Source organism: Kogia breviceps, chromosome 12 (assembly GCF_026419965.1).
Source record: "Kogia breviceps isolate mKogBre1 chromosome 12, mKogBre1 haplotype 1, whole genome shotgun sequence".
In the NCBI taxonomy this organism is placed as follows: domain Eukaryota; kingdom Metazoa; phylum Chordata; class Mammalia; order Artiodactyla; family Physeteridae; genus Kogia; species Kogia breviceps.
Window position 1 is genome coordinate 21,057,059 of NC_081321.1, and position 27,834 is coordinate 21,084,892.

The 27,834-nt window shown below is 41.3% G+C and overlaps 2 protein-coding genes across 2 annotated transcripts in view; one reads left to right on the forward strand and one right to left on the reverse strand.

The window, feature by feature from the left end:
* The window catches only part of TM7SF3 (transmembrane 7 superfamily member 3), a 37,973-nt gene extending 31,676 nt beyond the window's left edge, over positions 1-6,297 (reverse strand). The window contains exon 1 of the mRNA XM_059081173.2: positions 5,993-6,297. Coding sequence (XP_058937156.1) covers positions 5,993-6,083 — 91 coding nt within the window. The 5' untranslated portion in view covers positions 6,084-6,297. The remainder of the gene's footprint in view (positions 1-5,992) is intronic.
* A 6,961-nt stretch (positions 6,298-13,258) lies between these two features.
* Positions 13,259-19,151, forward strand: MED21 (mediator complex subunit 21). Its single transcript, XM_059081576.2, has 4 exons — positions 13,259-13,364; positions 17,350-17,464; positions 18,011-18,111; positions 18,672-19,151. Exons 1-4 carry the CDS (start codon positions 13,323-13,325, stop codon positions 18,846-18,848), a joined length of 435 nt encoding a protein of 144 aa, XP_058937559.1. The 5' UTR covers positions 13,259-13,322; the 3' UTR covers positions 18,849-19,151.
* The last annotated feature ends 8,683 nt before the right edge of the window (positions 19,152-27,834 follow it).

Here is a 27,834-nt window from a genome sequence, read left to right on the forward strand (position 1 = left end):
TCTTTTCTTTACACATTTCCTATCTTTCATATTTTCTGTAGTGCTCATGAGGTGTCCTTCTTAGAAAGGAATTCTAATACAGTGGTCATCCAGCTTGGTTGTACGTTACAATTATCTGAAGGTGCTTTTTAAAAGATATTGTTGCCTGGGCCCCTCTCCAACCAGTTAAATCAAAATTCCTGGGGTTAGGGTTCAAGTATCAATTACAAAACAAATATTTATTAAAATAACATTCAGGGACTTACCTGGTGGTCCAGTGGGTAAGACTCTGTGCTCCTAGTGCAGGGGGCCCAGGTTCGATCCCTGGTCAGGGAACTAGATCCCACATGCATGCCGCAACTAAGAGTTTGCATGCCGCAATTAAAAAAAAAAAAAAATCCTGCATGCCGCAACTAAGACCAGCCGCAGCCTAAATTAATTAATTAATTAATTTTTTTAAAAAAGAAAACCCATGCCTACAGAGAAGTGCATAAAGTTTACACTGCCAGATCAAGAAACAGCACTCTAACCTCTTAGAGGTCTCCTGGTGGCCTCTTCCAATCACTACCTCTTCCCTCCTCCCCAGAGGTAACCATGATCCTAACTTTTAACACCACAGATGGGCTTTTTTTTGAAATTTAATTAAATGGAATCATACAGCATGAATTCTTTTGTGCCTTTTTTTTTTTTTTTTTTTTTTTTTGTGGTATGCGGGCCTCTCACCGCTGTGGCCTCTCCCGTTGCAGAGCACAGGCTCTGGACACACAGGCTCAGCGGCCATGACTCATGGGCCCAGCCGCTCCGCGGCACGTGGGATCCTCCCGGACCAGGGCACGAACCCGTGTCCCCTGCATCGGCAGGCGGACTCTCAACCACTGCGCCACCAGGGAAGCCCTATCTATTCTACTGTTAACGAACATTTGGACTATTTCTAGTTTGGAGTAATTATAAATAACTCCATTCAGACAATTTTTTGTATGTGTCTTTTGGTGCACATGTACGCATTTCTATTGGGTAGAACCTATGAGTAGAATTATCAGGTAACAGGGTATACTTATGTTCAATATTAGTAGATACTCCTGAACAGTTATCCAACATGGTTTTGCCAATTTAGACCGACATCAGCTTGTGAGAAAGTATTCCAGTTACACAATACTCTCACCAACACTTGGTAAGAACATTTTGTTTTACCTATTGGTTATTTAAATATCCTCTTTGTGAAAGGGTATGTTAAGCCTTTTGCCAATTTTAAAAACTGGATTATCTGTCTTTATTGAATTTTAGGAACTCTTTAGGCATCACTGATATGAGTATTCTGTCAGATATGTGTTACAAATATCTTCTTCCACTCTTATAGCTTGTCTTTTCACTCTCATTACCTTTAAATTAACAGAAGTTTTAATTTTAATGTAGTGCAATTTCTCAAGTTTTTCCTTTATGATTTTAAAGAATTCTTTGCCAATATTTTCCAAGATCAGGAAGATACATTCCCCATGTTAACTTCTAGAACTTTATTCTACCTTTCACATTTATGTCTAAAATCAACCTGAAACTGATTTTTTTTGTTGTTGTTGTTGTTTTTGTGCTAGGTGGGCCTCTCACTGTTGTGGCCTCTCCCGTTGTGGAGCACAGGCTCCGGACACGCAGGCTCAGCGGCCATGGCTCACGGGCCCAGCCGCTCCGCAGCATGTGGGATCTTCCCGGACCGGGGCACGAACCCGTGTCCCCTGCATCGGCAGGCGGATTCTCAACCACTGCGCCACTAGGGAAGCCCTGAAACTGATTTTTATGTATGGTGTGAGGTGGGACGGTCAAGGTTCATTTTCCCATATGAATATCCTGTTGGCATAGCAACCTTTATTGAAAGTAGTTTCCCTACTGCTCAGCAATTCCACCTTTCACATGAGTCAAGAGACATATATGAGGGTTTATTTCTGGACTCTTAACTGTGTACCACTGGTCTATTTGCCTATCCTATCACCAATATTACACTGTCTTAATTTCTGCCCCAAATTTGTTCTTCCTCTTCAAGACTGTCTTGAGTATTTTTGGCCCTTTTTCATTTCCATATAAATTTTAGAAAGCAGCTTGTCAGTTTCCACAAAAAAAAAACTCCGCTTGGATTTGATTGAGATGGCACTGAATGTATTAATTTAGGGAGAAATGATACCTTTATAACACAGAACTTTTCTAATCTATGAATTTGAGATATCCCTCTATTTATTTATTTTCTTAATTTATCTCAAGAATGTTGGATAGTTTTCTCTATAGAGATTGTAACATATCCCATTATAATTATCCCTAAATGTTTAATATTTCTTGATGGTATTATAAATTTACTTTTTATTTTCTATTTCAATTTCTAGTTGTCTCTTCACCAACATGCCTTTTTTTCAAGGCTCTCCAGGTGATTCTACTGTCCAAGCCAGGTGTGAGAACTCCTAACACAACGTTTGATGAATTAGGAAAGGAAAGCTATATTTTTTCCTATTCTTAGTTATCTTTATCTAACTTTTGTGTGAAAATCCTCTGGCAATCCAAGAGCCATTTCACAATTTTTATAGAATACTGTATATTAAACAAACCAGTTATGGTTTGAGTCCCGACTTGCAGGGCCCTTTCATATTTGATGTTCCGGAGCCTCACACAGTGCCAGGCACCTGGTTGGCACACAGTAAATGTTTGGTAAATGATAGTTGAATTTTGTGACCTCGGACAAGTAATTATTTCCTATGGGCCTCAGTTCCCTCATGGGAAAATGCAGGTAACTGTGCTGCATACATCACGTGGCTGCTGAAAGTATCAAATGGGAAAAAAATCTGTGAACTGTCCAATACTACACAATAAAATATCATTATTAGTTTCTATTAGCTTTCCAATGTTTCAGAGGCTCATGTCCTTAAAAACAAAATGCAGGCAGTCAGTATGGTCCTCCTACAAATAAACTAGTGGGAACAAGAGGTCTAACAGGTACAAAATGCCCAGCACATCCATCATGAACAGCGAGTTGAGAAAGTGACTTCCACAGAGTGACAAGGAAATATACTGAAAGTCAAGACAACTTTAACAGTCCAGTCTGGCAGAAACTGCATTTCATTTCTACTCATAAAAACAGACATGGCAAAGGAAGACACAAATACAAAAATATATCCTGAAGAGGTTAACAGGAACTTAACTGCACTTCTGGAAAAGGATGCATCAGAAACATTTTTTGAGGGATAATTAGGTCTTATGACTTGAGGAGTGGATAGGAAAGACAGCACATCAAGGATATTACAGGGCAGGGCTTCCCTGGTGGCGCAGTGGTTAAGAATCTGCCTGCCAATGCAGGGGACAAGGGTTCGAGCCCTGGTCTGGGAAGCTCCCACATGCCACAGAGCAAGTAAGCCCGTGTGCCCCAACTACTGAGCTTGCGCTCTAGAGCCCACGAGCCACAACTACTGAGCCCACGTGCCACAACTACTGAAGCCCGCACACCTAGAGCCCATGCTCCGCAACGAGAAGACACCACAATGAGAAGCCCACGCACCGCAATGAAGAGTAGCCCCTGCTCACCACAACTAGAGAAAGCCCGCGTGCAGCAACGAAGACCCAATGCAGCCAAAACTAAATTTTTTTTAAAAAGAAGGATATTACAGGGCAAATGGCTAACATGAGACTTAGCACTTACGCTGTAGCTCTCCTCTGAAAAGCAGTGGCTCTGCTTTTTCTGGAAAAAATGTTTTTTGCCATCTAACCTACAGCAGGGGACCCTTTTCTATTTTTCATACCCTTCCTCCATTCCTACCCAGAGTCACTCTTTCCTTCCAGTAATTCCATTCTAAAAAGAGCTGCCTAATCCCAATATGTTCCTTTTCTTTCTCAATCAGATCCCAAACTTGCAACCTTAAAATTTTCCACCTCTTCCTCTTTACTATTTACTGAAATGTACCTCCATTGTTTCTGCTTTAACTCAACAGAAAAATTCTAGGACAGATTTGTCAATGCTTAGTCTTCATAATTCTCTTCAGATGGAATATTAAAAACAAAACCCGTTCATCTGCTTGAGCTGGCCAGCATTCAACTGCCCCTCCCGATTTCTCACTGATACTGTCTTATGAATTTTCATTAGCCCTAAAAGGTGAAAGGAAACAAAAATGCACACACTTTTGAGAGAAAGAGAACACTTGCAACTAACTACACAAGTGGCCTGCCACCTTCCTTAAGCATTATGCATAGCACAAACTTGAGAAGGTTCAAATAGCACTCTGCTCAACTCCAATCACTAGGTAAGTTCCTGTAAGTTACCAGATATATGAACCTCAATCAATAATGAAAGGTGTTAAGGGTAGCAGGGAACCGGGACTCCAAGAGAAGGGAAAACTGTTTAGATGTATGGTTCATCTCTTGCTGGTCACAGAAAGCACCGTCCTCAGACATTCTAGAACTCGATCTGCCACCTTTAAAGACTCACTTAGCTTCTAAGCCACTACTCAAGGTGTTTAGCGCTTCCTGCTAAAGATGGGTAAATCCTCCTAACTTACAACAGCTACACAATTTCAAGTTTGTATAGCCATCAGAATCCTCAAATAGAAATCCAGACATTTTCCAGGAGGATCATGCAAGTCTGGAACTAAGTCTTCCTTAATTTCCCCTCTGATCTTTATCTGACAGATGTGGAGAATATCAGCTTTCATTAACCCTCAGCAGTCAAGTTCCCACCTGCTGTCCCTCTCCTGAACAGAACAGCAATACTGATGCAAGGCCAGAAGAATAATGTGGCTGAGGAAGTAACAGTGCTGTAATCACAGAAAAGAGGTGAGAAACAGTGTCTGAAAAACATTAATTTCTCAAATTACTTCTCTCATCTGATCATCTGTGAACTCAATCGCTCAGATTCTTCACCTTGGAAGAATGGAAATAGCCATATGAGGGAGGGAGAAGAGACTCTATTTTGAGGAATGAGAATTCAGAGAAGAATTAAGTGTGAAGCACCACACTAAGTAAAACATTCTCACTGGAGGGCAGCTTTGTAGAAGTGGAAGACCATGAAATTTACAGCAAGACACACTTGGGTTCATCTGCTGTCTGTGCCCCTCTTAGCTGTTTACTTGTGTAGTGAACATGGTCTTGGGCCTCAGGTTCATCCTCCACCAGTGAGGACAATAATTATCTAACAGGATTGTAAGGATTAAATAACACTGCCATGAAAAGCACCTGGCACATACTGCACGCAGTGAATGTTAGCGCCCTGTGATAAATAAGGCTATTTTTTCTGCAAAACTATAACTGCCCTTTTCAGCTTTGGCCTTAAATTCTAGGCAAAAATTATAGGATTCAGTCTGCACAAGTGCTTTTCAAAGATAAGCATTCAGAAACAGAATCACATTATTCAGAAAATATTATGTTTCAGAACTACAACTAGTCTCTTAAGCTCAAAACAAAACCAAGAATGTTCTTGACCCCATGGAAAAGCACATGATTATCAGCTTCATACAATTAACGCTTTTTTCAGTTTATATTAACAAACCACCAACTATTGCTAAAATCCATTCACCAAGCACATGACCTATGGTCTAAAGTCCCATTCTGGGTTCACTTTTCCTCTGAAACTCCGCGGAGCATAACCCGTTTGAAAAGCATCTAGATTTTGGAGTACAAAAACCCGCTGCAGCTTGGCTGCATCAAGCCTCGCAGTCCAGAGGCTCAGACCAGCCACTTGGGAGCAAAGAGGTGTTTTAATGTGTTAAATTAAACCTACAAACATGGCTGCACCCTAAGGGAGAAAATAATGTGTCTGAACAAGAGAGTTTCCTATCTCTTCCCATTCCCCCAACCTAAATTAGGAGGTTGACAGTAAGGCCTCCTTAGCAATGGGACTTGCCTTCTGCAGGAAAGGACCTCGATCCATTCCTGCCGGTTCTGAACTCACCGCCTCCCCTGCTGCGCGAACAGAGCCCGGGGTGGACTCTGACCTTGCAAGAAATGCAAGACCAAATTTGGGTTGCAGCAGTCAGGCGCCCCCCGACCTTACCCTCGCTGGAGTTCCCGACGGTCTCGGCTCCGCCGGCCGCCGCCGGTTCCGACGCCAACACAGCCAGGAGCAGCAGCCGAAGGAGCTCCATTGCTGCCCCGGCCGAGCGCCGCCACCTAGCCCGCGCTACCCCGGGGCGCCCACGTCCGGCGCCATCGCTCGCCAGGTGCACGCGCAGCACACCTGCCAGCCCCGCGGAGCCCGCGCGCCCCACGCCCCGGCAGAAGGCTCCAGTTCCGGCAACCAGCCCCACGGCGCGGCCCCACGCCTCCTCTAGCCCCTCACGTCACGGCGACGGCGCCCCCCGGGGCGGGGGCGGGGACGGGAGCGGAGGGGCGTGTCCGGGCCGCGCTCACCTCCTCCCGGCCCGCTGCGCTGCGGGCACCCTTGCGCCGGGGGCTGCGGCGACCCCAGGAAGTTCTGGGGTGAAACCTGTACTTCTCACTTTGGTATCTTTCGCACTTACGAAAACTACCGTTCGAGTGAAAAATAACCCTTTCTGTTGCGGCCTAACGTCTCCAGGCTCCCGTTTCCCGCGTTTCCTTTGCAAACGGAAAAAAAAGAGGAATCTGGTGCTCAAAACGCTGGAGTTGATCGTTTCTCCCTGTCGCAATTGCCTTAGCTCCTCAGGGAGATGTTGGTATGAAAATACGGGGGCAGTGCTGTTTCTGTAGTGGTTATTGCGCTGGTGATGAGCGCCACAATTAAAAATAAAGTTTCTTTTTCTCTAAGCGAAATATCCTCGAAGACTCAAGACCTTCATCTGAACTTCCTGGCTCAAATTTTATACGTGAGAGCTGTTTAAAGGACAGTAGTCCATGTGACAGATGGCTCGTGAGACGATAGTGGAATTAGGTTTATAGACTCAAATTTATTTTAGGAAGATTGCTGCCCTGCTTTATATTTCCTGCTCTTTAACTTTTTCAGTTATCTATTTTAATAAGCAACTATGTTGAAAATTCCATATTTGATTAATCCACTACTAAACTAAAAACCTATACCAATCACCATAATATTAATAGGCACAACTCTTTTCCTGTCCTTCCTCTGCCTGGTCCAAATGTTCACACCTGCGGTAGTACTATTCATTCCTATGGTGTTTATTCACTGTCCCACATGCCCTCTTTCCAGTAACTCTCAATAGATGAAACCCTGGGACGATGACAGCAGCGATTATAAGGGTAGGTTTGGACCCGTGGATGGATTGTTCAGTAAATTGTGTCTGATAACTGATTAGCTGCACTGTATTGGGGAGAGAGGATTACAACTCTATCTCACATTGTCACAATGAAATCCCAGAGTAATAAATAAAATTAAAATCTTAAAAGAGCTAGAAGAAATACACGTTTAAAAAAAAAAGTTGATCGCAGAATGATGGGAGGAAATTTTTTTTTTTCTTTTAAGAGTTTATTTGAGCAAAAGTCTTTTGGAATTTGGCAGAGCCAAACCAGAAGTGATCAGAAGTATTCAGTGGAGGAACTTTCTAAGCAAAAATTTGGCTACTTAAAAATTTTAATTTTATTAAAGTAAAAAAACACCATAGGGGCTTCCCTGGTGGCGCAGTGGTTGAGAGTCCGCCTGCCGATGCAGGGTACACGGGTTCATGCCCTGGTCCGGGAAGATCCCACATGCCGCGGAGCGGCTAGGCCCGTGAGCCATGGCCGCTGAGCCTGTGCTCTGCAACGGGAGAGGCCACTACAGTGAGAGGCCCGCGTACCGCAAAAAAAAAAAAAAAACCACCATAAACAATAAACCATATGAAAAGTCAAGTTGATGACCAAAAGTAAAAGTTAGCAAACGACATGAATAGGAAATTTTTTTAAAAATAGAAGAAAAGAAACACAAATGGCCAGTAAACACATGAAAAAAGTTCAAATTCACTAGTAACACACAAAATCAAATTAAGAAACTAAGGTGTAGGGCTTCCCTGGTGGCGCAGTGGTTGAGAGTCCGCCTGCCGATGCAGGGGTCACGGGTTCGTGCCCTGGTCCGGGAAGATCCCACATGCCGCGGAGCAACTAAGCCCGTGAGCCATGGCCGCTGGGCCTGCGCGTCCGGAGCCTGTGCTCCGCGACGGGAGAGGCCACAGCAGTGAGAGGCCCGCATACCACAAAAAAAAAAAAAAAGAAAGAAAAAAGAAACTAAGGTGTAAATATTTTAAAAGAACAAGAACTTCGAGTGTGGATGAAAGAGCTGAGAAGACATTGTAAGATGGAACTAGTGAGAGTGTAATTTCATACTTTTTATGGCATGAGCTGCATCAGAAATCTTAAAAATAATCAGCTTTGGTGTGATAATTGCACTTTTGGATTTAAGTATGTAAATATGTATAAAAATTATATATATATATTAGTGCACAAAACTGTTCAAGGTGTTATTTACAATAGCAAAAAAACTAAAACAACCTAAATGCCCAACAATAAGAAGTTAATTAAATAACCTGTAATGCAGCCATATAATAGAATACCTTGTAGCCCTTCAAAAATCATTTTTTAATAGGCAACTGGTTGGGCTTCCCTGGTGGCACAGTGGTTGAGAGAGTCCTCCTGCCGATGCAGGGGACACGGGTTCGTGCCCCGGTCCGGGAAGATCCCACATGCCGCGGAGCGGCTGGGCCCGTGAGCCATGGCCGCTGCGCCTGCGCATCCGGAGCCTGTGCTCCGCGACGGGAGAGGCCACAACAGTGAGGGGCCCGCGTACCGCAAAAAAAAAAAAAAAAAAAAGGCAACTAATTGATCAGGAAGTGTTTATGAAAAGGCAAGTTAAAGAGCAATATATATATATAGTATAAGCTTTATTTTGTTTTCTTTTTAATATGCATTCATGTTTATATGCATAGAAAGGTTGAAAGAACATTATCAAAATGTTTAAAATAGTTTATCTCCAGGTGATTGGATTAAGAATGATTTTCTCTGCACATTTCTGCTCTTTGTAAAATTTCTACACTGAATGTGTATGGCTTTTGAATAAAAAAATAAAATTTTTTTAAAGGTATACTTCTAAAGGTTTTCTGGTAAAAACATTCAGGATAACAGTCCATCTTCCTGAGTATGACACATAATACTTTTCATGATGTAGCAACTGTCCAGCTCTCCAGGTTCTTGCTGCAACTCAATTCCTCTATGCTGGCCATGCTGAATTAATTTCACTTCCCTGAACTAACCCCATTCCCTCTCTTCCACACTTTAGCATTGCAGTTCCCTGTGCCTGCAGTGGACAGCTATGACAGATGTGTCAGTAAGCAGAAGAGGGCCTCATTACCTTGGCTCCAAAATACTGTAACAGCTTGGGAAGAATATTGGCTGGGGTTCCTTGCTCATGTCAGAGTTCCACTGGCAACCTGTGAAGCAAATGGGCCCAGCAGCTTTGCAGATGAGTTTTTATTCCTAAGAATTGAAAGGAAACACAAAAACTGACAAGATTCCCAAATCCAAGATATAGATAACTAGAGCCTTAAGGACCGCTTAAAGTCTAGAAAAAGAAGGAAGGAAGGCAGACAACCTATCCTAGATTTTTGACAAAGCCCAAGACACCTTGGATGGGGCTTCCCTGGTGGCGCAGTGGTTGAGAATCCGCCTGCCAATGCAGGAGACACGGGTTCGTGCCCTGGTCCGGGAAGATCCCACATGCCGCGGAGCAGCTGGGCCCGTGAGCCATGGCCGCTGAGCCTGTGCGTCCGGAGCCTGTGCTCCGCAACGGGAGAGGCCACAACAGTGAGAGGCCCGCATACCGCAAAAAAAAAAAAGACACCTTGGATGAAGATGGGAATAGAGCTCCAGGGTAAAGGCAGGAAAGGTCCTCTGTGAAGCTTGCCCATTTATTCTATCTCATTCTAACCTCACCTTTGCTCTGTATTTTTTTTTGAATTTTAGAATTTTATTTATTTTTTTATACAGCAGGTTATTAGTTATCCATTTTATTGCTCTGTATTTTTTTAACACTTGTTCTTCCTGTGGGTTACATTCTTTGGACTGTGTTCATTAAATTAAATTCAATAAATGTTTATTTAGTAACATATGGAAATCATTATGCTAGGAAATTCATTCACTTAGTCCATAAATATGCATTCAGAGTCTTCTAAGTGTCAGGCTAAATGCTAGGCATTGGAAATATGGAAACAATTAAAAAAGTTTCCTGCCCACAAGTAGCTCATGGTGGTGAGTGAATTTGAGTCATGTATGGATAATTAAACCTCAATGTGTTAAGTGTAATAACAAGTACAAGGAACAATTCTGAAGATTGGGAGAAACTAACTTACCCTAGGGTTTCAGGAAAGGTTTTATCAAGAAAGAAACGTTTAAAATGAGGTTTAAAGCTGAGTGGATGATCAACAGGGGAACAAAATCGAGGTAGGGATGGAAGTGTGGGCTTTTCATACAAGGAAGAGAGAATTAATGCATCTTATATGATGTGCATAGGAGTACGAAACAGCAGAGCATCTGTAGGGAATTGCAAAGAATCTAATGTAGCAAATGCTTATTTACAGTATTTCAGCACAGTGCTTGGAACAGTTTAGATGTTTAATAAATTGTGACTGAGTAGGTAATAAAGGTAGTTAAGGGTCTAGAATGTCAAGTTAAAGAACTGTTAAAGATTTTTTTTTTCCTGAAAAAATAGGGAGTCACTACAGATTTTAAAAAATCAAAGTACTTACTACAAGATTGGCTATGAGTTGATAAAAAAATCGAAGCTGGGTGATGGGTACATGAGTGTTCACCATACTATTCTCTCTACTTTTGTGTATGTTTGAAACTTTTAATAATATAAAGTTTAAAAGGACATATTACCAAAATTGTGTTTCAAAGATAAGAGATACATAATACTGAGTTCCTCCTCTTAAAACCATATAATCCAGTAGGGGATTCAAGAAAAGCAAATGAAAAAGCATATGAAAAAAATGTCAAAATCATGAAAGGAGAGAGAAGGGGTCCATGTGGAATCTAGTAATTCATAAAATTTACATTAAAAGTAAAACTTTAAAAGATCGAGTGTGAATTAAATAGCAGCAAAGAAATTGTTTTGATAAAGATAAAGAATTGAGTGGTTATCAGTTGGAGACAATTTTGCCCCACACTTGCTAGGAGACATCTGGGAATATCTGGAGATACTTCGTGTTCTCACGACTGGGTGGGGGGCGTTGCTACTCTCATCTGGTGAGTAGAGGACAGGGATGCTGGCAAACATCCTACAATGCACAGGACAGCACCTCAGAACAGAGAATAATCAGCCTCAAACGTCAATAGAGCCACTGTTGAGGCATCCTGAGCTACACGTGTAAGACTGTATTTTGCAGGTGGATTATTACCTGAAGTCCACAGCTTCAAGAGGTTCATAAACCCCTGAAAAGGTATGCAAAATTTTGAGAGCCTGGTCTGGGAAGAGGTCCACAGTTTTCATCTGATTCTTTAGGGCTCCATGGCCAGAAGAGGCTTAAGAAGCCCAGGAAAAACAAAAGTTTTCAGGGGCTATGGCTGCATAATCTGAAGTGATTATTTCACTCAGAAAACTGTTACACGAGGAGGCAGGATCTGTTTCCTGGAGCCAGATTATGGCCAACGTTGAAAGCCAAGCAGAAATGGCTGAACATCAACCTTAAGTCTCTGTGGAGCTACTGAAAACTGTAAGGCACATAACGACAGGATGACAGGATGGAAGTTGGGTTGTAATAGGAGTTGCTTCAGAGTGGTTCTACCCCCAAGTGCCCAAATTCTCTTCAGTCAGGCTACAAAACTTAGTATTCTCCCTTCGTGCGTGCTCTCATTCATCCCTCTGTATCCAACCAGGCACCAATCCGTGTGAATTTTTCCTTCAAAACTAGCCTTGTCTTCTCTTCTCAGGCTCAACACCCTGGTCGAGGCCCAACTCACCTCATTCTTGAATAACTGCAAACCCCTCCTCCTTGCGAGCCCCTGGCTTATTCATCTTTGCAAACCCAGCACCCACATAACTTTCTGGCACGTGGCAGACATTCAGTAAGGAACACTCTAAGCTGGGGGTGAGAAGAGAGGGTCACAAGCTTACCCCATATCACGGTTAAAACAAATTAGAATTCTCTCAATAATCCCATTATGGGGGGAGGTGCCTCACCTGTAGAGGTTCCCAATTAGGTCCCAGCAGTTTTGTCGATTGTTTGGAGGTGGGGTCGGGTGGTGGTGAAGCAGAAGTGGAGCTTCCCAGCTAGGGCTGGAGTAGATCCCACAAGCCAAGTTCCTAACGGAGAGTTTTCTCCACCCTCCCCCAACCCCAGGATGGTAATCAGGGATAATCAGCCTGAGGAGGAGGGTCTGTGAGTTTGTCTGAAGTCCACAAAGCAGTCATTAGCTGATTCCAGCCTGATTTCTTTCCAGACTATCCCCAGGCTCTAACTTTCCTTAAATACCAAGTTTCGACCATCACTCTTCACACCGAAACCCTCAATAGGTCCCAAGTCTAAGCTTAAATCGCACAGCTTATCTTTTTTAAAACTGAACTTGCCGCACCTACGCACCTGGCTTATTTTCCAGGAACCTCCTCTCTTCCCACTACCTCCTCCTCTTTCCCACTGTGAAACTTCCACTCTTTTCCACCATCCCTGCTCTGTTCCTTACCGAGTTTCTCGCAGTCACACAAACAAGAGACGCTGATTACACCTTACCTCTTACCTTACCGTCTTCCTCCTCTCACTTTTGCCCACAAGACCTCTGTTTTCCATACTCTTCCAACACGGCCATTACAGCTCAGTTTAGTACTAGTTTTGGACGCTTTCCATCTCACGTGTCTCAGCCCCCCCAGCACACCCACATTTAAATACGCATCCAGGCGCTCCGCACCCAAAAGCAACGGAGGGGCACTCGAACACAGCCCGTCCTGATTGCTTGCTGAATTTTAATTTGGATTTCTTGACACTCAAGTCGGTACCGTGACTCCCAAGTATTCTTTAGTTGCTTGCTGTGTATGTTTTGTGGTCCATGCAAGTATTCAAGGCGATGTTTATAAATGGATACAAGGGAGGATAGGGAAAATTACTTTTAAAAACCGCGTAATCCAACAATCTCTGTAGTGTTTAACACCTAAAAGCCACGAGAAAGTATGTTGGCCCCCCAAACAGAGTGGGCCCTGTACAATCCCCAAGTTACTGAACGTGCACCCAGCTGAGTCGCCCCAGGTGTAGGTAGGCTGTATAAAGGAGGCCTCGGGAAAGTCCCGACGCCTCCGCGCCGGGCGTGGAGTGAGGCTTGACTCCACCCCCTCCAAGAACGCAGCCCTGTGATTGGCCATGACGCACGCATCCTAGAGCTGCCCAATTGCGTACGAGCAGCTGCTTTCACGTCTCTTTGTTTGCGGGAGGAACATGGCGGATCGCCTCACGCAGTTGCAGGACGCTGTGAACTCGGTAAGCAATTGCACGCGATTTATCTCCGTCGTCTTCTTTCCCGAGGGAAAGCAAGGCAGAAAAAGAGGTCCGAGGGACAAAACTCGGAAGTGGGGAGTGGACTGAGGCCGGGCTTCAGCATCAAGCGCTGGGGTTGGAGGGAGGCGGCGCCGCGGTCTGGAAGGTCTGAGGCCGGCTGCGGGGCGGGGCGGGAGCCAGCGGCCTCTTAGTCTGCGAAGTGGAGGATCTCATTGCGTGGACTCTCACGCTTCACGGCCTTATCATGTTGTCTCGGAAAGGTTTTATTTTCTTGTCAGTGGTGCTTGTGGGATTGCTCCTCTTTGGCCGGGAGGGGAGAGGAAGCGGAAGCTTTTTCCCTTTATCAGTTTTAACCCACGGAGGGCAGTCGTGTTCTTAATGATTGGATCTTTGTCATTAGATGTTAGCTGAGAATATTCCTAAGCCAAAATTTTCAGGTTGGGGCGGGAGTGATAGTAAAGTGAAAAGTTTTGTTTCATCTTAGTTGGTTCCTGTAGACCAAGGGTTTCATCTCTTGGCCACGCTCCCAGCACGTCAGTTTAGGGAAAACCGACGTCTTTATGATAGTGAATCTTCTGACCTTAGTATATCTTTATTTAAGGTTTTAAAAATGCCTGCCAATAGGTCTACTCCCTATGAAAAGTCAGGTGTTGTGAGTAGCCCCCTTTACTTTGATCCTTCTGATTATTTTTCCTGTCATGTCTACGTAGAAAGTATATGCAAACCAAAGAATTCATGTACTTATTACCATTAAGAGCTAAATTGTTTACATTTCTGTCATTCTGTTTTTAATGTGATGTCCCAGGTGAGATGTTGACTGGAAAATCCAAGTACCTGGTCTCTTGCCAGTTTTTTCTCACCGGAAGCTAATAAGTTGGTATTCTTGTTATTAATCTTTGTGCACTTGAAGAGTGTGAATCTGCTCACGAGAAACTGATCTACTTTGTGTGTGAGGGCCAGCCCCTAAATGTTGATGAATTCACCAAGGTAAATTCTACCTTTGGTGACTTGGCTGGGCTGCCAGCCAATCTCCCTCAAGGATATACTCCTTTGAGGCTTTACAAAATCAAATTGTAATGATGCTGCTGGATACAGATGTTATTTTAGGGGAAATGTTGTGTATTCATACATGTCCCATAGCCAGAAGGATAGTAAGGAAAAGTGAATATGGCCCTTAACTCCATGGTAGGCAGGCTGATCATTGGATTTTGGAGAAAAACCTCTTGGTTAACTGGTATGGGTGCCTGGTATCCATGATGGGTGCCCCATCATGGTTACAGAGAATTACTCCTTGAGGAGTTTACAGTCTGATTAGAAAGATGTCATATACTCAAGAGACATTTAAATAATGCAAAAGCAGTATGTAGTTAGGAGTTGTAATGAATTGAGTGTTTTCAGCTGTAAGTGCTGAAGGAAAGTGAACTGTTCAGTGGTATTAACTAAAATAGAGGGACTCTTATTAGCATTTATCTGAATTGTAATTATTTGTGAAATTATTAAAATAAAATTTATTTTACCCGCTGAGAACTCCATGAGAGCAGAAACTGTCTTGTTCACTGAATCACTGTGTTTATACAGTTATATACAGTGCTTGTCATAGAGTTGATTTTTGATAAATATTTGTTGAGTAAATGGATTTTGAGAGCTTCATAAGGACAGAGCAAATAGCCAGTGTGTTGAATATTTGTGTGTGTTTTCTGTATTCTTCATAACAATGCTATAATGTGAGAATGTTCCCAATTTAAAAATTTTTTAAAAACCTCGAGGAACCAGAATTAGAATCCATGTTTGTACAGCTTCAGAGCACTAACTGCCACTCTATTACCTTTGCAAAATGTGAGCAAAAGCAGTGTAGTCAGGAATGAATTTATCACCAGTCAGGCATATGTGAAGGAGGAATAGATAATGAACAAGTAGGGTTGACCTAGATTATTGAAAGCTTTGAAATAGTCTGAAGACTTGGAGATTTATCTTGAAGACCATGCTGGGGCAAACTCAAAATTTCTGAGCAGAGTAAAATAACATAGAAAATATTAAGAACTAGGGACTTCCCTGGTGGCGCAGTGGTTAAGAATTTACCTGCCAATGCAGGGGACACGGGTTCAATCCCTGGTCTGGGAAGATCCCACATGCTGCGGAGCAACTAACCCTGTGTATCACAACCAATGAGCCTGCGCTCTAGAGCCGGCGAGCCACAACTACTGAGCCCGTGAGCCACAACTACTGAAGCCCCCGCGCCTAGAGCCTGTGCTCCGCAACAAGAGAAGCCACCGCAGTGAGAAGTCCGCACACCGCACCAAAGAGTAGCCCCCCGCTCACCGCAACTAGAGAAAGCCGGCATGCAGCAACGAAGACCCAACGCAGACAAAAATAAATAAATAATTAATTTTAAAAAAGAAATTAAGAACTAGAAATTAATAAGGAGTCTGTTGTAAACAATTCTTGTGTGAAGTTGAACTAACGGCAGCAGTGATGGTAGAAGGAAAAAGGTAAGATTTATAGTAGTATTAGCAGGATTTGAAGATGAAAGGAAAGTTGAGTCTGAAGTTAGACTGGTTGACTAGGAGATTCTCAATAGAAATTAGATATTAAAGGAAACAGTTGACTTTGAGTTCTGTCATTCAAATATGGCAGTGAAACTTGGTGGAAATGCTGATTCACTGATTGGAGATAAGGAATTGAGGTTTGAGAGGTGGGGACTATGGAGAGAAGTTGGTGGGGAGACTAGGAATCTTAGGTTTGGAGATGGTAATGTTATGGAGCCAGGTTTGTTTGCTGGACTTGGAGCAGGCCAAACACTGAGACAGCGAGTTTCGCAGCAGAGAAGGGGTTTATTTATTCAGGAGGCAGTGGAGTGAGGAGACAGGAGAACAAAATCTCAGATTGCTTCCCAGAAGGGAAGAGCCTTGAGATTTTATGGGATAACGGAGCAGGGTGTTCTCAGGCCTGGGGAAAGGTGGGTGGAGGTAGGGAAAAAGGTGAGGTAATCGGTGTTGTGCACGGGACCAGTTTCAGGGTTGGTGGTCCCAACTATTCTTAACTGGTCTGAACTGGGCAGGGGCCCACTCCAAATCTTCCAAATTTCTGGAAAACAACTTAAGCCCCTGATGGACGCATCTGCAGCGTTATCTGTAGGGGTGATAAGAAAGAAGTCTGGTGCTGGATTACATTGCCTACATGAAGCTTGGAGCGTGTGCAGTTAGGGAAAGAAAAAAATATCTAAAGGAGTCTTAATCATTAAAGGCAGGTTACAGCAGAGGAGTTTCTAACAAGCTGTTCCCTCATCTGCTGTTCTGTAAGACATACTCCAGTATTTTTGTTAGCGTGACAGCTGCCATTAACCCCATGGGACACGGTTTCAGTAAGGACTTGGTATTCTCAATCTTCAAGGAATACTTTTAGAGCCCTGGAGTTTACAGCTTGAGTCCTGGAGAAAAATATTTCAGAATACTTAAGGTGCAGTCTTTTCCCCACTTTTATACTTGTAACTACTCTAGTTTCGGAAAAGGGGTTGTATACTTTGTACGTGAGTCACATTTTAAAATTTACCCTGGGGCCATTCTTAGATATTTGCCTATCACATTTGCTCTTTTCCACCACTACTTCCCAAAAAGTCTTTACTTGTGCTTGCAGTTAAGTATTGGCATATAGTTCTCTTGTCATCCTGTTACCTTGGGAAGAAAAGAAAGATTATTTTGTATTTCTTTGATTGATACCAAAAGTAGTTTCTTTTTGCATGATTAAAACCAAATGTAGTTTCTTTGCATGATTAAAACATTTGATACCAAACGCAGTTTCTTTGCATGATTAAAACATTTAATCATTGTTAGTAACTGGTTTATGTTATCCAGAATTACTCCTTTCTGTTTTATTTTCTTGCTCAGAGGCCATTGTTGGCTGCCGTTACCAGTAAAATCGGTGAAACATAAATCCTTTCTAACTCTGCCCTGTTTCCTTTGGCCTCGAGCTTGCAGATCAGTTTTGTAATGCCATTGGAGTGCTGCAGCAGTGTGGGCCTCCTGCCTCTTTTAGTAATATTCAGACAGCCATTAACAAAGATCAGCCGGCCAATCCCACAGAAGGTAAACAGATTTTCTTGGCTTCTCTTAGTTTGACTCTCACATTACCTGTAAGCCCTTAAAATTAGATTTATTGAAGAATTCAACTTATTTATGGCTTTCTAAAAATGTTATTGTTTGAGAATATTACTACAAGTTTGTCATAAAAGAAATGAATTTGTTATAGTCAATTTACATAACACCTCATAATTCTTTTCTTGTGAAATAACAGACGTTTTACTTGTTTAGAGGAGAATTGTATGAATTTAGCTGAATTTTACTTGAGGGGCCTTAATAAGAAAGGCATCCCATTTATAGATTTCTTTATTCAAGTGACCACTGTATTGTCCTAATAAATGAAATGATATACATTATGCTTACATTTCAATTTGAGTTAATATTAAAGCTAATTCTCAAACGTAATAGAATTGATGTGTTAAAATTATACTTTATTCATTAGAAGCCTGCTACAGATAAACTTATGAAGTTTTCTGTTTTCATAAAGTTTAATTTCTCTTTCTGAAAACTTGAGCTTCTCTAACATCCTAAATGAGTGCCATCTTTCTCTAGAATATGCCCAGCTTTTTGCAGCGTTGATTGCACGAACAGCAAAGGACATTGATGTTTTGATAGATTCCTTACCCAGTGAAGAATCTACAGCTGCTTTACAGGTAAAATATCTTTTCCTTTGAGAATTTTGTGAGTAGAGAATTTTGAATTAAAGAGATAGATTTAGTGCCTTTTGTTACAATTTTCAAAGTTAACTTAAATTTTAGAGTGGGAATTTTACTGTGAACTACTGTAGTCTGTTAAAGACTGAGCTGAATGTATATAATTGTCCAATTTTGAGCTTAAAGAAAACTTGCCATTTTCCTTAGTTTGCTTCTTTTCCTTGCAAAGAGTGAGAGGAGGGGTACATTCTGGGTGTGGAGTAGAGTAGTAGCGTCCGAAAGCAGTGTGGAAGGGAGTCTCATGTAGCCATCCAGAGATCTCCAATCGAAAAGTCATCTTTTAAGTAAATCATACAGGGAAGACTCTGATCTGAGGATTTCTGCCACTGAAACTTTAATCTGATCTTAGGATTTCTGCAACTGAAAAATCGATCACAATGGTTGTGTAGTCATCAGATTTTAAAGTAAATACTTTTACTGCAGGTTCTTTCTGCCTCAACTTTCATTAATCTCCAAGTTTTTCATTTCTTAGAACATTCTTAAATTTGTGTCTTGTAAAGGCTGCAAGCTTGTATAAGCTGGAAGAAGAAAATCACGAAGCTGCTACATGTCTGGAGGATGTTGTTTATCGAGGGGACATGCTTCTGGAAAAGATACAGAGCGCACTTGCTGATATTGCACAGTCCCAGCTGAAGACAAGAAGTGGCACCCATAGCCAGTCTCTTCCCGACTCATAGCACCAGGGTATATATACCGTGCGTGGGGCTGAGAAAAGAACTGTTTCAATGCCATTGAGAGTTCTGCGTCAGCTTTAGATGTAAGCCTTACCAGCAGTTACAGAAACATTAAGCACTATGACACATGTTACCTTTTTAGCTATTTTAAATAGTCTTCTGTTTTCACTCTTAAAGCTTGTAACATTGGGATTGAACCAGCTTTAAACTGTCATTATGCCATTTTTTTTTAATTATCTGGGTTAAATTATTGAGGCAGATATTGCATTAATGGTCATAATATAATTAAACAGATGTGCTATAAAATTCTATTGTGATGTAATTTCTGTCTTTATTTTTGTCATATTTCTACAGTCTTTACAAATCAAAACATCCCTCAAGCCAGAGGAGAGGTGGTAAATGCAGAGATAGTGGACTTCTGAATTTAGGTTGATATCCTTCTGCCTCTTTAATGGTGACATGGTATAAATTTGGAGCTTGAGCAAGGAACGATTCTGAAACTGTGTTGCTTTTTAAGAAACAGAGAGTTAGTGTGACTGGATAAGATATTAGGTCACTTTTATGGAAGTTTTTTCCTCTTTTTCTAGAACCTCATACCCATTCTAGTTCATCTCCACATTTGTTTCTAATAAGAAATCCTCTGTGTAATTCGCATGCTATCGTGAGAAAAATTTTCTTCATTCTCAACTTTTTTTCTCCATATCTCTTCACCTGCTTCTTTCCATTTTTCTCCTGAATTTGCACAGTGAAGTGTGTGTCCTGAGTCATTGATTCCTTCTCATTCTTTTTATTTATCCGAAGGTTCTGTCTTCTGATCCTGTAAACCTCTCAGCCTTTATTGCTGCAGTCTAATTGACCAGAACATGCTTCCGCTACATCAGTTACTTCAGCATCATTGACTCCATTGCCATTGCTTACTTTGTTATTGTTGACATTTGTGTTAGCTTTGTCAAGTATGCTTATGCATTCAACTCTTGGATCTCCTTGAATAATAAGCTCTTCTGCAGTTCTTGAAAAATACTGCTTAGGGGTACATTTTAACTCCAATAAGACGATTTATAGACTCACTAACTTTTAATTAATTAATTATTTTTTTGGCTGCCTTGGGTCTTTGTTGCTGTGTGCGAGCTTTCTCTAGTTTTGGCGAGCATGGGTTACTCTTTGTTGTGGTGTGCGGGCTTCTCATTGCGGTGGCTTCTCTTTGTTGCGGAGCACAGGCTCTAGGCACACGGGCTCAGAAGTTGTGGCTTGCGGGCTCTAGAGCGCAGGCTCAGTAGCTGTGGCACATGGGCTTAGCTGCTCCACGGCATGTGGGATCTTCCTGGACCAGGGCTCGAACCTGTGTCCCCTGCATTGGCAGGCACATTCTTAACCACCGCGCCACCAGGGAAGTCCATAGAATCATTAACTTTTAAAATTGTTAAATGTTATCCACACTAATAGATAATTTAAATGTTAGGCTTATTTTCTCTGACATCACTTAAAATTCATTTTATTTTATTTTTTAAATTAATTAATTAATTTGTTTATTGCTGTGTTGGGTCTTTGTTTCTGTACGAGGGCTTTCTCTAGTTGTGGCAAGTGGGGTCCACTCTTCATCGCGGTGTGCGGGCCTCTCTTGTTGCGGAACACAGGCTCCAGACACGCAGACTCAGTAGTTGTGGCTCACGGGCCCAGTTGCTCCGCGGCATGTGGGATCTTCCCAGACCAGGGCTCACACCCGTGTCCCCTGCATTGGCAGGCAGATTCTCAACCACTGCGCCACCAGGGAAGCCCCTCATTTTATTTTTAAACACTGGAATCAAGTAGAAGATAAGGAGCTCACAAAAGAAAGTAACCTTCAAATTACTGAACCCTATTCAATACAATTAGCCCCAAGAGAGAAATAAGAATTACAGCCTTAAGCTGGTAGACTACCATTAAAATATTACTCTTAACCTGAAAGAAACTTCTTATATTTGAAATTACCTTTTTTTTTTCCAGTTTAAGGTATTATAGAAAAAGGGCAATACGTATTCTGAAATATGCATAAAGATTGTATAACATAATTCATAAAGATTGTTTGCAGCAACTTCTCTTAGGCATCATTTTGTGGATTTGGCTATTGGATAGGAGATCCTCAGAGCTGAAATAGATGTATGGACAGAACAGTTAAGAAATCCCTTTACTCTGTTGTATTCCAGGAAATGGCTTACTGCAAAGAGCCTCCTTTCCCAAGATGACTTAGGTAAGATGTGTAGATGACTCCTTTGACTACCTATGACAAAGCCAGACCTAGACCCTCCAGATTCCTGTTTTTTATCTCATAAATAATTAGTTGAACTGGTTGTTCCCAAAGACCAGTCTGGACAAAATGCCCTCTAACTTGACTTGATCAAACTTTGGCTGCTGCCCGACAGGCTCCTGAACTTGAATCCGCCCTCAGCCTGAGCCAGCACTGGAAAGTGGAATAGTCTTTCCTCAACAACACCTCCTGAAAATTGACCAGAAAAAAAGACATTCCCTGATGAACTGTCCCATTCTGTCATCTGCTCCCCTCACTCCCTCATACCCAGATCTTTCTAGCCTTGTTTACTTGTTCCTATAAAAACCTCTGATCTGTCTTTGAGCTGCTTGCAGCTCTTATGGTCAGAGCATCCTCTCTATTGCTGTAGCCTCCCCATAGTTCCTCTCGTATTTCAAATAAAGTCTTGTCATACCTAAGTCTGGGTTTGTTTTTGCTTAACACCACTCACTGTGTGGGGAAAAAAATCCCATGACTTTTACTGCACAGCCCCAGGGCTAAGTCTGGGGTAAAGGGGGCGGAGGCACTTACTTACCTTAAAGTAGTAAGAAATCTGTCTCTGATTCAGAACATCTTGTGTGCACATTTAGGATAAAATTAATAGAGATGAATGTTAAAAACCTAACACTGGGGCTTCCCTGGTGGCGCAGTGGCTAAGAGTCTGCCTGCCAATGCTCGAACACAAGGTCAAGCCCTGGTCCGGGAAGGTGCCACATGCCATGGAGCAACTAAGCCCATGCGCCACAACTACTGAGCCTGCACTCTGGAGCCCGCGAGCCACAACTGCTGAAGCCTGCATGCCTAGAGCCCGCACACCGCAACACGAGAAGCCACCACAGTGAGAAGCCTGCGCACTGCAACAGAGTAGCCCCGATTGCAGCAACTAAAGAAAGCCTGTGTGACCCAATGCAGCCAAAAATAAATAAATAAATAATTTTTTTAAAAAAAATCTAACACTAAGAGATAACTTGGCAATCAAAGAGGAAATGATAATGGAGATTAGGACGTAATTCAGAACAATAAAAACACTACATATAGAAGCTTGTGGCATTCCACTAAGATAGCACTTAGGAGGTGCAATCCTACGTTCCTTGCTTATATTAGAAAAGGGAACAGAAATTAATGAGTTAAGCTTCAAACTGAAAGCAGGACATAATAAATCATAACAGGAGAAACAGAAAGCAACCATACCATGAGAGAATAAGAAAAGCTGGGATTCAAAAAGAGTTTAATAAAATGGACAAGTTAGGCAAGTTTGATCAAGGAAAAAAGAGATGGCATAAATAAACAATATGAAGAATTAAAGAAAAAGTCATGCATTGATTTTTAAATATTTGAGAAAATCTGAATATCTTCATGCCAATAAATTTGAAAATTTTGATGAAAAGGATATATTCCTACAAAAAGACAATTTAGCAAAGAGGCTCAAGAAGATGTATAAATAATGATCCTTTAACCGTTGTAAAGAAATTCAATCGTCAAAACTCTACCCCACAAATCTCCAAGCCTTGAGAGTTTTATTAGTGAGTTTTACTAAACATTCAGAAAAAAAATTCCAGTATTACACAAAATAGATAAATCTCATTCCCAAAATCTAACAGGGACAGTACAAAAATAAATATTACAACTAATATCACTCATGAACATGAAAAAAAAAAAAAAACTACAATATTGAATACGTCACAGTAAATCTGTGTCTAACCCCAAGAATGCATGGCAGTTTTTCTTTATAAGTTACTTAGTATTTTTATCAATTCTAAAATGCCTATAGTTTAACTGTGTCTTAAATTGGAATATTCAGTGGGCAGCTGTTTTTCCTTAATGGAGCAGAAAATCATGGTATGTTATAGAAGTGATGGGATCTTTGATTAAAAATAGTAATTTGTCACATTAGCAGATTAAAATCAAAATCAGGATCATTAACTTGATGCAGGAAAAGCATTTGATAAAATTCAGCATCGTTTATGAAAAACTCTTGGCAAAGGAGAAACAACAAATTTTAAATGTGACGAATAGCTTACAAAATACTGCAAACATATTGAAAGATCAAATGCATTCTCTAATTTTAGGAACAAGACAAGGATGCCTGCTATAACCACATCTATTCGTTTTGTGCCAACGGTAGTAACCAATACATTTAAGCATTAAAAAGAAATAAAAATTATAAGTGGAAACAAAATTCTTATTGTTTAAAGATGAAGTAATTACCCAAAGAGAAAATCAAGAAGATTCCATAGATTTTGGAAGAGTCGAGTGTTAAACATGAAAACAACGTGCACCACACTGGCAACAAATTGGAGAAAAAAATATTTTCGAAAAAACCATTTTCAATAGCAAAAAAAAAATCTTTCAAGTTTACAATAAAAATGTAAAACATTTAGGGAGAAATAGAACAAAAATTGAAAGAATTGTAAAACTTTATTTTAAAATATTCTTTAAAAGTGGAATAGGGGCTTCCCTGGTGGCTCAGTGGTTGAGAATCCGCCTGCCGATGCAAGGGACACGGGTTCGTGCCCCGGTCCGGGAGGATCCCACATGCCGCGGAGCGGCTGGGCCCGTGAGCCGTGGCCGCTGAGCCTGCGCGTCCGGAGCCTGTGCTCCGCAACGGGAGAGGCCATAGCAGTGAGAGGCCCGCGTACCGCAAAAAAAAAAAAAAAAAAAAAAAAAAAGTGGAATAAAATGGAGAGTAATATCTTTATGAAACAGAAGAGTCAATATTGTAAGTATATCAATTTTCCTCACGATGTAACAGAATTTTAACTAAGTTTCCAACTGGGATTTCTGTGGAAATTGACAAGTTATTTCTAAAATTTACATGGAAGTACAAAGTGTCAATAGAAATCAATATTCTTATGAGAAAATATAGAATGACAGCTTGCTTTAATAAGACAGCATGTATTAGTGCAGGGATAGATAAATAGGCCAATGGAAGAGAATAGATCTAACAAAAATCCACACAGATAGGAAAACTTGATTTGTGACGGAGATGATGTTGTGAATCACTGGGGAAAGAGTAGAAATTGTGCTGGATATCAGTTATATATATGCTATATATTAAAGTCAGTGCCTATGGGGTTTCTTTTTGGGGTGATGAAAATGTTCTGGAATTAGTGGACGTTATTGCACAACTGATTTTACTGAAAAACACTGAAATACATACTTTAAAAGGGTGACTATGCTAATTATTTCCCAATAAAGCTGTTATAAAAAAGGAAAAAAAAAATTTCATGCCAGGTGAAGGGCAAATATCTAAAATTTTTAGAAGACATTCTTAGGAAAATATGCATAGCTTCAGGATAGGAAAGGCTTTTTTAAACTAGATATAATTTCACATCATAAAGGAAAAGAATACAAAAATTACAATAAACAATGTGTCAGACACTGCTTCAAACTTACATATATTAACTAATTTAGAAAAGGTTAATAAATTTAAATGCATTACAATTGAGAACTTCTGTTCATGAAAGTACTCCAAAAAGTAAAAATGCAAGCTCAGCCTTGCAGCAGGTATTTACAAAACTTGGAACTGTACAAAGGGTTAGTATCTAGAATATGTAAAACACTTCTATGAATCAAAAAGAAATCAATCAGAAAAAAACCAACCCATTAGGAAAATCACAAAATAATCATTTCACAACAGAGGAATAGCCAATAAAGGTGCAAAAATGCTCAGCCTCGTTGGTAATCTGAGAAATTTGAATCTGGCTTTCTAGGTGTTCAAAAAGGTTCACTTTTCCAGGCAGGAGGACAAAACTTACTTATTATTTTTTTAATTAACACTTTGCTAACTTGATTTATAAATTTTATAATTTGGATATATGGTCCCTAGGCTTCCAGGTATTCTTGTCCAGGGCTGTATATGTTCAGGGCAGGCCTATACATGTACGTTTATATAACTTAAAGAAAAATAAGGAGATTCCAAAGACAAAATTCAGGGCACTGATTACCTCTCTGGTGGAAAGAAGGGAATGCTATTGGGAAGAGGGTCTTTTAAGGTAAGTGTAATAATATTCTTTTTCTTGAACAGGAAGGAATGTATTTAATAAAACTCAATATTTCATGTAAACTATAAGGGTCATGTTTTCAATGATAAGGCAGCACATTTAAAAAAATTTTGTTGGAGTATAGTTGATTTACAATGTTGTGTTAGTTTCAGGTGTGCAGCAAAGTGAATCAGTTATACATATACATATATCCACTCTTTTTTAGATTATTTTCCCATATAGGTCATTACAGAGTATTGAGTAGAGTTCCCTGTGCTATACAGTAGGTCCTTGCTGGTTATCTATTTTATATATAGTAGCGTGTATATGTCAATCCCAATCTCCCAATTTATCCCTCTCCCCTTTTCCCCCCTGGTAACTGTAAGCTTGTTTTGTATGTATGTGGGTCTATTTCTGTTTTGTATATAGATTCATTTGTATCATTTTTATTTATTTATTTATTTATTTATTTATTTATTTTTGGCTGCATTGGGTCTTCGTTGTTGCACGCAGGCTTTCTCTAGTTGCGGCGAGCGTGGGCTACTCCTCGTTGCGGTGTGCAGGCTTATTGCGGTGGAGCACGGGCTCGGCGCGTGGGCTTCAGTAGTTGTCGCTCGTGGGCTCTAGAGCACAGGCTCAGTAGTTGTGGCACACGGGCTTAGTTGCTATGCAGTATGTGGGATCTTCCCGGACTAGGGATCGAACCCGTGTCCCCTGCGTTGGCAGGCGGATTCTTAACTGCTGCGCCACCAGTGAAGTCTCTGTATCATTTTTTTTTAAATTCCACATATAAGTGATGTCACACAATATTTGCCTCTCTCTGACTTACTTCACTTAGTATGGTAATCTCTAGGTCCATCTACAAATGGCATTATTTTGTTCTTTTTATGGCTAACATTCCATTATATATATATATATATTTATATTTATATATTTATATTTATATATATAGGGTTGGCCAAAAAGTCCATTTGGGTTTTTCCATAACATCTTAAATATATACCACAACTGCTTTATGTTTATCTGTCAATGGACATTTAGGTTGCTTCCATGTCTTGGCTATTGTAAATAGTGAGGTGACACATTTTTTAAGCAGCATAATATCTTGCTTCACTTGTGTTTGATTTCAGCAGAACTGGTTTGCTGTTAGCCGGTTATAGATATTGGTGGAAGAGGCCTTTCCATCTTCCTCCACAGGACTGACTCCCGCCGTCTCCCGAACTCCTCAACAGTTCAACCGTGAGTAGCATTTAGGAAGATGAACTGCCTGCCACCGTGTCCTTGCTCTGCATCCTTGTCCCTGCCTATTGAGGGGTGCATTTTTTTTAAGATGTTGGGGGTAGGAGTTTATTAATTATTTATTTTTACTGTGTTGGGTCTTCGTTTCTGTGCGAGGGCTTTCTCTAGTTGTGGCAAGCGGGGGCCACTCTTCATCGCGGTGCGCGGGCCTCTCACTATCGCGGCCTCTCTTGTTGCGGAGCACAGGCTCCAGACGCGCAGGCTCAGTAATTATGGCCCACAGGCCCAGCCGCTCCGCGGCACGTGGGATCCTCCCAGACCAGAGCTCGAACCCGTGTGCCCTGCATTAAAAGGCAGATTCTCAACCACTGCGCTACCAGGGAAGGGAAGCCCCCGAGGGGTGCATTTTTTTTTTCTTCCAGTTGCCTGAGAAAGGCCTCAGATGAAGGGAAAGCTCCATTAAGGCACAGATGCTTCAGGTTGGGGCTTCTGAGACCAAACAAGTATCCATCTTTCACCACGAGAGGGCCGTTTGACCCCGAACTTTGGTTCCATTCAGGAAGTGGCTGTTCTGTGACCTAGAGGGGTACGTGGGGCCTAGCTGTCGTGCTAGGTTACGATTCCCCTGGAATCCACTCAAAGCTAGTGTTATGATTCTGTTGAACTAGTGTCCTCCTGGAGCCAGTAACTTGAATCTGAGACCAAATGTCCACTCTCATCTGAAAATAAAAGGACAGGGACGCACCTTCATGGCTCTTCATACAGAGGTGGTTAAGTCCTGGCATGGGCCACAGAGGAAGCTCAATGAGCACTTTTCTCTGGATGGTGAATTATCTTTTACGTCCACCTTCACACATGTGGTTGTGCGTTGGATAGGCCGCACATCCAAAAAAATGCCCTATGCCGTATGCTAACACATATATATGGAATCTAAGAAAAAAAATGTCATGAAGAGATTAGTGGTAGGACGGGAATAAATAAATAAATAAATCCACATTTAAATCCAGGTATTGATGTGCTATGCTATAGAAACCAGTTCTTAAAGTATGGCTCATGGATACCCAGGTCTGTGAAGTCAAAAGTATTTTCATAATAATGCTGAGATGTTACTTGCCTTTTCTGCTGCGTTGGCATTGTACTGATGGGACAAAAGCCGTGGTGTGTCAAACTTCTGGAGCCTTGCCATGAGACAAGACACTAGAAACAAACTCATCATAAACTGTCATTCTTTACTGTCATACGCTCACATGGGGGAAAAAGCCTATTCATTTAAGAATGCCCCTGATGAAACAGTAAAAATTAATTTTATTAAATTTTGATCCTTGAGTGTACATCTTTTTATTATTCTGTGTGACAAACTATGACAAATACATATAGCACTTCTGCTTCATATCCATGTATAACGGTTGTATGAAGGAGAAAGAACTTAGACAGTTCTTTGACTTGTGAGCTACCCTAGCTGCTTGTTTTCAGGGAACATCAT